The sequence below is a fragment of the Melampsora larici-populina genome (assembly GCF_000204055.1).
Source record: "Melampsora larici-populina 98AG31 unplaced genomic scaffold MELLAscaffold_22, whole genome shotgun sequence".
Taxonomy (NCBI): Eukaryota; Fungi; Basidiomycota; class Pucciniomycetes; order Pucciniales; family Melampsoraceae; genus Melampsora; species Melampsora laricis-populina.
In genome coordinates, this window is record NW_006768786.1 from 33,368 (window position 1) to 44,146 (window position 10,779).

General features: G+C 40.2%; 3 protein-coding genes across 3 annotated transcripts; 2 read left to right on the plus strand and 1 right to left on the minus strand.

Moving 5' to 3' along the window:
- Positions 1–653: 653 nt before the first annotated feature.
- MELLADRAFT_87584 (uncharacterized protein) lies at positions 654–2,059 on the plus strand (the record flags this gene model as incomplete). The annotated part of the gene is made up of 6 exons (XM_007410724.1): positions 654–755; positions 914–963; positions 1,026–1,091; positions 1,319–1,386; positions 1,727–1,805; positions 1,876–2,059. The coding sequence occupies 6 exons, from the start codon at positions 654–656 to the stop codon at positions 2,057–2,059; spliced, it is 549 nt and encodes a 182-aa protein (XP_007410786.1).
- Positions 2,060–2,577: 518 nt separating this feature from the next.
- On the minus strand, positions 2,578–4,040 carry MELLADRAFT_72029 (uncharacterized protein; the record flags this gene model as incomplete). Its single annotated transcript, XM_007410939.1, has 3 exons — positions 2,578–3,201; positions 3,302–3,894; positions 3,972–4,040. 3 exons carry the CDS (start codon positions 4,006–4,008, stop codon positions 2,815–2,817), a joined length of 1,017 nt encoding a protein of 338 aa, XP_007411001.1.
- Positions 4,041–4,519: 479 nt separating this feature from the next.
- On the plus strand, positions 4,520–6,807 carry MELLADRAFT_63736 (uncharacterized protein; the record flags this gene model as incomplete). Its single annotated transcript, XM_007410725.1, has 5 exons — positions 4,520–4,626; positions 4,700–5,445; positions 5,540–5,994; positions 6,064–6,309; positions 6,382–6,807. The coding sequence occupies 5 exons, from the start codon at positions 4,520–4,522 to the stop codon at positions 6,805–6,807; spliced, it is 1,980 nt and encodes a 659-aa protein (XP_007410787.1).
- Between the last annotated feature and the right edge of the window lie 3,972 nt (positions 6,808–10,779).

Below are 10,779 nucleotides of genomic sequence, written 5' to 3' on the forward strand. Positions count from 1 at the left end.
TTTCTTTCTTTCTCTCTCTTACATCATCAACATGAAGAACTTAAACATGGAATCTCCTGGAATCTCTTCATCTATCATATTGACTCAAACATCACTAAAGCATTTATCATCATCTTGTTTATAAACGTTTTCTTAACTCTACATATTAATTTTGAATCATATTATACTTGACTCTTTGTTTAGGCTTTGTCTTTGATTTCATTTTTGTTTTCAAATTGAATATTTATTATTATCATCATCATCATAGAACGTTCTCAAAACTCTTGAATCGACGCATATAGCTAGTTTATCTTTCAGACATCACTGTTTCTGTTCCACAAATCTGATTCTGGCAATACATCTTAGTAGGTACACCAATCGGGTTAATGAAAGAATCAGTCACTTCACAAAAGCAGTTTGATTGAATTTTAGAATCCTACATGAGATCAAATTTGATTGATGTGGTTAAGAAGTTCGATCAAAGAGATCAAGCTTTGTATTCCGAAATCTTGATTTTTGAACTTGTTTACCAAAAAAAGTAAATCATTGGAAGGAAGTCCAGGTAATCTTTTCATGTTATTGACATTTGATCTGATTTCTAATTTGCTGGATATCGATTTCTATTGACGGTATCTTTTTTAATGATTCGTTATGGGGAAAAGCTCACTTCATGAATGACAATGCCCCTGTTGTTCTCTGAAGGGCTGATTCTTATAAATAGTTCTTCTTGGGATCGATTTTTTCCCCTTCATCTTTCATCTCTTCCATCAAGTTTTGTTATCTCAGCTTTTCCTTCTTGAAAACCTTTATAGCTCTATTCTGGTTTATGTTTTCACAATCATCCCTTGAATTCTTTGGCCACAGTCAACAAATCCTTTGATCTCATCAACCGTTATGTACACGCTCAGTATGAATGATAGATCTTCACAAATAGTTCTGCAAGAAGCTGCAAGAGCTTTCTGGTCAAACTCATTCTCCACATACGTATACTTTTGAATCATATATCGTCCAACTCCCTGACATGGTCCTTTGATTTCCATCTAAAGGCCACAAGTTCGACTTTCTCTATCTCCACCAAACCTTACTCAAAGATCCACACTTGAAACCAAAGAGTTGGCCTTTTATATGATTCATGTTCTATCGAGATTCGAACCACCAAAGGATATTTTAAGTCTATCTGATGATTAACAAATCCAAGTCATCGGTATCAAAGTCCGACCACATTCATCATATCTACGATCGGTCAATTACCGCGCATACATTCTTTGCCGAACAGTCTACGAAATACGGCACTCGTCCCGTGGCGAGTCATAGGAAGATGCATATTCATACCGTAGAGGGTCAAGAGCCCTGGTTCCTTATCACCACTGGCCCTCTGGCTTTTCTTTGAGGAGTTTCATCTTCTCCGTTCGTCGAACTCTTCATCAACCCTATTTACGTTTTCTCTTTCGATTGTCATCTAAAAGTTCAAATTTCCTTGGTTCAATTCCAATCAACCATCTATCATTTATATGTCAGAGCACCAAAGATTGATCAAAAGTCAAGAAAATATCAAAAAAGAAATCATGAACAACTTGATCGCAGTAGATTATTTAGTTTCCTTGAAGATTTACGTCATTTCAATGATCCTTTATGCGTTTAAAAGGCTCGATTCATTCTACAAATTGGCCATACTCCAGTTTCTTTTTGACCACACCTTCTAGACACTTTCAAATTGAGTAGAAGTTTTCAACACGATTCCTTTGAGTTTTCCGTGCCGTTCCAGAAAAGATGAGGATTAAACCTTACTATTGGTTTCATTTGAATTTGGCTGCTTCTGATACAATGTCTGTAATTTTTTTCTTTCTTTCATCGTTAGTCAAAAAAAATCAACATGATCGATGAAAAAAATTAAAGATATTTTATTAGAATTAAAAGAATTCCCAAGGAACCGAGAATAGGTTTTGAATCTTATCATTTTTTAGGAATGGAGGAATCAATCAACCGTATTTCAACAGTAACTTCTGATCAAGTCACCATCTTTTTATTCCATTTAGGTGCGCGATTTGGATGGGTACCAATCAAGATTCGTTTATCATAGTTGAAATTTATGACTAGCAAAACATTGAATATGTTCAGAAGGTGTTGCAAGAAATCAGAAATCGGAACATGATGATTTTATTTGCTGATCCAAAGCATGAATTGATCAAAGTTTTGATGTATCATAGGAATATGATAGCTTAGACCATCTTGTTTATCAATCAATTTTTTTGGTCTCCAAACTTTCGGATGTTTATGATTTCCTTTTTTGTTTGTTTATTATCTTTGTCTTTCCCTTGAAGATGAGAGATTCCGTCAGATGTGTAGAGGCAATGAATTTTCAACACTTTCCAAATATGTCATCCCATATTTCTTTCACACCTTTGTTACGGTAATGTGTCCAAAAGTTGTTATAAGATCAAATCTTTTGGTATAGGACAGACATTCTGATAGTATCGAATCACACACGTTGGAAAAACCCAATCATCAAAAACCTTGTGGATATGTGCATGTATCCTATTAATAAGGAAATTTTGATCATCTTCCACTTTGTATCCTGTGCATGTTTTACACTCTTTTGAATCCCAAAACTTCAATTTCATCCAATTGAGGCCCTCTACGCTGTTTTGACTGTTTCTCCAAAACCTATATTGCTAAACTCGAATTGAAAAATTAAATGAAATCATCACTTGCCAAAAGAATAAGTAAATCAAATGCAAATCATACTACACATTCAAAAACAGTCTGGTACAAGATCAAACAAAAATCTATAAATCCTAAACCTCTTTCAAGCTAACATTCTTGTTCCAAACTTAATCAAAGTTTCCAAACCTTTATGCCATCTTTATCAAGTTCTTCAATAGTTGTAGGTTGTCGAGCAGCCGCAAAAGCCGCACGTAAAGGTGTTACAGTACATAATCCTTTGTTAAGAGCCCAAGCATCACTTCCAACTGGATGATGAGTCGCATTAGGGTCCACAAGTGCACTGATATCAGGTTTGAAGATAAATTTGGCAGGGTGTTCAGAAGAAACTGTTGTAGGAGCCTCAGAGGATGTTAATTCAGTTGAGGATGCAGAAGCTTCGTCGATTTCTGCAGGTGCGGCAGGTTTGGCTGTTGAAGAAGGTAAGAATAGTCGACCATAACGAGTGTGGGCTTCAGTGGTCCAAATCACCTGTGGATCGGTCAAGATGGCTGGTACAAGCTTAAAAGATCCGATTCAAAGTTTCCAAAATCAGTTTTCATCTTTTCAATCACAACCACAAGCACATAGAAAGTGAAATCAGAGTGAATTTCAAGATTACCGGAATGTTAACACTATAAAGGTGTACATGATCAGCTTCTTGATCAGGTTGAACAAATCCCGAAACCCAAAGTTGTTTGATAATCTTCACAGCAATCTGATTAGCCGCTTCAAGAATCTCATCCGAAACCGGTCTTTGAAAGATTCCATAAGACAAAGCAATAGTTTTATGATTTGATAGAGCAGCATCTAAAGAAGCACCAATCGTACCAGAAGAAAGACTAAAGGCACTACTTGTGTTTCGACCATAATTTGGACCTGAGATGATTAAATCGATTTGATTGGGAAATAAATTGAATAATGAAATGTTAGAACAACTTGCAGGTGTACCACTTAATAAGATCCATTGATCTTCTTGATGATTTAAATCTTTGATTGGTTGATCTGATCTTCTTGAACTTTCTGGATCAAAATAACTAAGTGAAATGGTATCTTTGATGATGTAAGCTTTACCGATCCATGATTTTTGGGAATCTGGTAAGACTACTTTTAGTTTTTCTGGTGATGAACCTAGGAAAGCGGATCGAAGATGACGAGAGAATGAAAGGATGAAAGGAGATTCGGAGCTTGAACAAGGTCCATCATCGTTGGTCACTATATCAAAGGAAAGAAACAGTGGCGAGTTAGTAAAGTATGATCAAGAGATCGAATGAGAGAAAGAAAATACTAACATAGCACTGTAGGAATGCTTGATGATTGGTTATTCATGATTTGATGGTGGATGAGGATGTGTATTATGTAGTTTGATTTTGGAAGATGATCGAGATGAAAGTTTTAACCCCTAAGAGCATCCCCAGCCGTGCCGTAAATTCGTACCGTACGGAGGGTCGCACGGATCGCTTAGGGTACAGTCGATCCCAGAAAGGTTGGAAAAATTGAAAAACTCGACTGGTCGACCAGGTCCGTGCGCCATGGGTTCGAGCAGAGAGGATAACTCGGTAAGCAGACAGGATATCTTGGTCACACAGAGAGGGTCACTTTGAAGCTAACCATGATTTGGACAGCTATCTCAAGCCGAACTTTCGATCACTCTCCACAGAGCTTCGATGGCCAAGTGTGCTCTATCGCGGATGGCCCCCCCTTTTGTCTTTTTTCAACCCCATTTCCTCCGGTTCCACCCTATTCCCCTCTACCTGTTTCGACCTGTTGCGACATCACCTCGACAATCAGCTCCTGCTTTGACTTTCGGTTCCACTTCAGCAACTTCTGGATCTGCTCCATGGCCAATCATACTCAACATACACCCAACACCTCTTTCGACTTGACCACCAATGAGCCTACTGGATTTCCACCGAGACACATTGATGGTCAATGTGCACACAGGTGGTGAGTGGTTTACCAATCTCAGTCGGATGCATATTACTTACACATTACTTACTAACTTACTTTGAATACCCAGGTCGAGTCCGCAGGATCCAAAACGAACGTTTTTTTATCATCAAGCCAGCCGGTGCCAATTTTTTCAACAACGTGGACCACCTCAAACACCTCCAAACTTTGCTGACCCCAACGTACAAGGCTCTGGACCCCCTCCAACCCCTCCAAACTTGGCCGACTCAAACAGAAGACACTCTGCTTTGATGACACCAACTTTGATACCCAGCAGAAACCTTCATGACCAACATCCCGTCATCCCAAGTGTTACTCATGAACGGACCTTGGATTCTCATCTTTTTGATCAAACTCGTCAAAGTGTCAATCCCAGTATCAGTCATCAAAACTCAGATGTAATTCCATTTACTAGCTTTGAAAGTCCACAAGCGTTGGTCCAAACACCTCAAAACTTCAACCATCGTCGCTTCACTCATTTGTCTCCTGAAGATGATACATTTCCCGCTTTGGCTTCTCAAGCTTCCAACATCAGTCGCGATAATATATTTCCCGGTTTCCTTTCTGACAGTGGCGCCTCCCACAATAACGCGATCATCGCCCAAGAGTTTTCTCAAAACTCGCTTGACAATTTGCCCTCTCAAACTGCGGACCATCGCTTACTCAATCATCTCCGTCGAGAAAGTCCTTCCAACTATTTAGGCAACCAAACTTCCAACACTGCAGGTTCTGACAATTCAGATGATTCTGACGATTCTGACGAGGATGGGCGCGACGGGATGGCTTGGGACCAAATCGACGATGCTGATGAACACGGTGAGAGTCCTTTGAAAAATTGTATTAATTGTCATTAATTTTTGATATCAAGTTAATGTATATTTTGTTTACATTTGGATATGATTTGTTGTAGAAGCAGAAGAACCAACCGAAGTCATGCATGACTTGTGGCTCAAGTTTGTGGTCTATTCGCGCCAAGGCGTCAATCCAGCTAGAGGACCCACCATTGCTAAGAATCGTGCTCCAAAATACTATACACACACCTTCAAGGCCCGAAAGTTTGCGATCGATGTCAACAACAATTCCTTTGCGGACTTGAAGGCTCGACTGTTTGAGTTATCTGACGACATGGGTAAAAATTCCCAAGGCAATAGTTTCATTTTCAAGGCGGCCGATGCGACCAATTCCGTGAGGGTTTTTGCCTACCTTCATGCCCATGAGGTGTACAATAAAGGTGCAGAGACCGAAATCACTTGCGATGAAGATCTTGAGGACTTTTTTTCGGCGGTTTTGTCTTATCCTAAGCGAGTGGCTGGATTCGACACCTTGATGGAAGATCCAAACAAGAAAAAACTGGAAGCTGAACGGGTAATGTTGTTTTTTCATTGATAGAAACATTAATAACTGGCATATGATCTGATTGCCTTTTTTCCTTAGATTCTCTCAATTGGCCAACATCAATTACAAGCAAAGAACATCTCCAATAATGTCATTACGACGAATTCTGATCTAGCTCATGCGGCACCTGAAGACCCCGTCGATGCGGCCCTGGCTGCCCTCATGTTGAAGTATAGCACCGCGAATAACAATAATGCCGAAGGTTGGCGTGTCTATAAGCATGACGATGTGACAAAGGTAATGCCCATGAATTTCCAACTTTTGGGAATATGGGCTGAGCACATGGTGAGTGCCTCAGTCTTATATGCCCGTGTGATAATTCTTACAGCATTGGAAGACTGACCATCTCTGTCGCAGGTGAAAAACCCAGCGGTCACCGTAGATATTCCACCCGAAGTCGAAGGGTTTGAATGGACCGATCTCAAACGGCCAGTGAAGATGCAAACTGACGTGCGTGGCGGCAAAAACGATGACCACGTTGACAAGGAGGCCACCAAAAGGTCACCAATTCATCCTGGTACCATCTCCGAAGCGCAAGGTTACAATTTGGTTATTGACCCTTACGAAGTTGACCGCATCAGGACTCATGCCAACATGGAGGAATACATGGCCTTTGCGGGAGTTCGAGTGGGCAAGATTGACGAGGCTTGCCAATTATTATTAGATCATGATATTGAGCGTTTTGATGCTTTCCTTTACCCAGAAGAAACCGGCTTGGAAGATCTCATTGAAATGGGGATCAAACGCGGTACGGCCATGAGGCTGATGAATTGCGCTCGTTGATTTTATCACCACCTCATCCAAGACGAAATTGATAACCCCAGAGTGCCTTTTGATTCCAGCATGGAGCTCTAGATTATCTCATCATATTTGTTCTTAAAAATTAAAACCAAAGTACTGTTGCTTCTACCTCCAGACCTATATTATTTCCGTTTGTGTCTGATCGCTCTGATAGTCTTGCTTAAAAAAACCTAAAAAGTTTGTGTTGTCTCGGATTGTCTACCTTAAGAAAAAAAGTGTCCTGTCTCTTCTACCTCCAGACCGATTTCATTTCCATTTGCGTCTCATTGCTCTGATAGTCAGGCTTAAAAAACCCTAAAAATGGTGTCTTGTCTCGATTTGTTTACCTGATGAATCCCCCCAAAAAGTTATACTCGCTTGATGAATGAAATGTGAATATGTTATTGACCAAACTTGCGCGCCCTCTAGTGAATGCGCGCTATCACGTTGAGGAATAAAAACATCAATTATAATATTGATGTTTGATTAACTTCCGGCACCCGAAAAACACCTCTACATCCAGCTGTAATGGTATTTTTTGGGTCACTCAAAGACTTACCATAATGAAAATATGCAAAATATATGCAAAGGACTTATACTCAAATTATGCAAAAAAAATCACCAAGTGCGTTAGAAACGCGCTACTTTATGTGAACCAAAATTGAAAAGGAATATTGCATTCCACAGTTTTGAATATCTGATTGAAAATGAACAAAAAAATATATTAATGTGTATGATTTGATGAAACAAAAGAAAATACAAGCATTCAAATATGTCAAGTTATGTTTGCAACAGATATTTTGTGTTCTCATACGTGATAGAAAAAACAATCTAAATTCTTTTATACTGATAGGTGATAGAAAACCTAAATAAATTTTTGATTTAATACCATTGAATTTTAATATCAAGATCGAAATGGTCTTGCATCATAGGCAAACAAAGGAGAAACCTTTATTAAAAACTCGCCTGTCTAGAAATTATGTGATTGTCAGCCACTTTGAAAAGGTGAAAGAAAACGGTATGACCCATCAAAACGAGAAACCGTTGGCTTACCTGCTAGGCTGGAAACTGTAAATTATATCGAACCCAATAAAACTGAGTCACATAACCACTAGAAACAATCAGAGGCTGCATTAACGGTCTGGTCATTACTCTTCCCGCCACTCCCAGGATGTAGCGACATTTATCATTCTCATAATTCCATCGTTGTTCGCGTTGCAGCCGTTTCTTCATGCAATTAAAAGCTTTTTCAATTGGATTGAGGTCTGGCAAGTACGCAGGTAAGTACTCCAATAAGATCCCCTTCTCTTTGCATAACTGCTCTATCTTACCTCCGTGATGGATCTTGGCGTTGTCCAAAATAAGAACAGACCTGGGAGCTGGGTAAGCATTCATCACCGGAAGCTGCACCAGCGGTTATGACCATCAGTATCAGATTAATGAGACAGTGTTGAGCCAGAATAACAACTCACCAGTTTTTGAGCAAGGAAAAGCTCAACATGCACACGTTCCACCGGGCCTTTAACTACCGTCCCTGCGATCATACCTTGCTCACAAACGGCTGGTAGGATCGTCCAGTGGTCGGTATCTTGATAGCGAGTTTGACGGACCGTGCGAGTTCCAGTCGGCGCCCAACTTTTCTTTCTTGTTGCATCTCGCCCGACGACCCCGGATTTGTCTAAAAACGTTTAGAAATCAATCGAGAGGTCAGTTGGCCTTGGAGTCATTGTCAGAGATGATTGAAAACTTGAAACCTCACCAATGAAAACTAAATATTCTGCTGGAATATTTGCAATACGCTTGATAAACTTAACACGCTCGGCCAAAGATTGTTTCTGGTGAACCCCACGAGTGACAAGCAACGATAAACCAAGTCGTGACTTGAGTGCACGGGAAATAGTGGATCTGCCAATATCCAGCCCGGTTATTTCAAAGAGTCTTTTTTGAATTTCATCGAGGTATAAAGCAGGGGAATGAGTAATGATATCCTTCAAGAGCAATAGATGATCGTCCGATAGGGCGTGTGGTTGGCCTCTTGCTCCATAAGTTGCCGGGTCTGCAATCACTCGGTTGGTCCGGACATATAACGCTCGCCATCTTGCAAATGAATTGTAAGAAATCTTGGTTTTAAGAGTGCAGTTGATATAGGTGTGAGTGTGGCCTTCGATTGCCATTCGGATAGCTAGGGACTTGATATCCTCGGAATAACGGAGATAACCCATGATTTGAGAATGGTTAGGAAACGAGGAATGAGGATGATTAGGAATCGAGGAATTGGGCAGGGTGTCCGCAGAAGGAGGGCTTTGGAACCAACGAAGAGATTGGGGGTGGGGTGGCCTGGTGAAAATGGGGGTGGCCAAGCCCATCGAATCGGCATGTTCCATAGGTGTCAAAAGAAAGACTAGTGAACTAGGAGCAGAAGCATTACTCTGCGCACTACTGCTCAGCACAGACACTGACGTAGACCGACCTTGACTCATAAAGTATCCGCTTCTCTGCTTGAACCCATGGCGCACGGACCTGGTCGACCAGTCGAGTTTTTCAATTTTTCCAACCTTTCTGGGATCGACTGTACTGTTTGATGCATGGATTTTGAACCATGCACAGCCGTGGTGCCGTACAGTACGGCTTGTAGCATAATTTGCAAAGTGTATTATGGGTTAGCTCATCATCGAGGTGTATGATTTGCAGAGAGTGCGATTGTACAGGTTGGAGTTATGGGGAAAGTGAGGTACGGAAGGATTTGGGGTGCGAGCCAAAATAGAACATATTTGGCCTATTTTGGCTCGCACGTAGAGAATTGCCTAAGCTAAGTATGTATTTGGGGTAACGGCTGTGGATAAAAATACCCCAAATCTACGTACGTCACGGTTTACGGCACACGGCTGGGGATGCTCTAACCCTTACCACTTTTCAACCAACAGTCAATTTCAGACAAGTCAGATTCAGAGAAAGCTAATTCACCACTCAGATACCCCATTCTCACATCACCCCAAAATATTGTTATTTATGAACAATCACTTCAGAAAAATGAGACTGTAAGAGTGATGAAAAGATCCCCGCAGACCCAGATTACTCAAGAGAGACTGTGGGCTGCCTTATACTCAATTATTACCAAGCCTCTGACAGATAGATCACACAATTACTTTTCACAATCTCTAAAATATAAAAATCTGCACCAGACTAGCACAAGTACCATCCAATCCTGTTGTCCGATTAATCTTGCATCCGGGCAGTTTTGATACTTTTTCAAGGTCAGTCCTGTTGTTTCTACTAGTGATTTGGTTGAGTGAATGTGTTGTGGAAGCTGCTTGGGGATGCATTCCTCAAGCAAGGGATGTGTGTCTTATATAGATGTCCATCTATCCAATGAAGAACTATATTAATATGAACATGGTACAACACAGCAATGTCAAAGACATCATGATGAAAAGGAGAATTGTGGGATTTGATTATACTAGGGTCCAGTTGACAGTTTTGATGGACAAAACCAGGAGGATTCATCAAAGAAAATACAAGAAAGATACATTCAAAAAGCACACAATGTAAAGGAAAATCACACTCGAAGAGCATAAGACAAAAGAAATAGAGAACAAAAGAAAAGAGAGTGGTCATGATATCACAGTCTGTGATTGTATTCTTGCTTTTTGTTTTTGAATGTTATCTTTTGTTTCTCTTCACATTAGAGTTAACCAGGATGTGATAGTGTTATGCTTTGTTAGTGTGCAACTGTGCATTTCTCACCTTGTGGAAAGGAAAAGAATGTACTTTTCCATATTGCCTGACCACCATCTGCTTTAGATTCTCAATTTTCAATTTTGTTTGTTCTTAATCATTTGGTCTTGGTTGCATTTGATTATACAATCACAATTCCTTTGTTTGTGTGACCTGCAATGCTTGGTACTGTACACTGTAAATAGTATACATTATACCCAAGTGGGAATGGGAAAATAATTAAGAGTATAGTCTGTCATA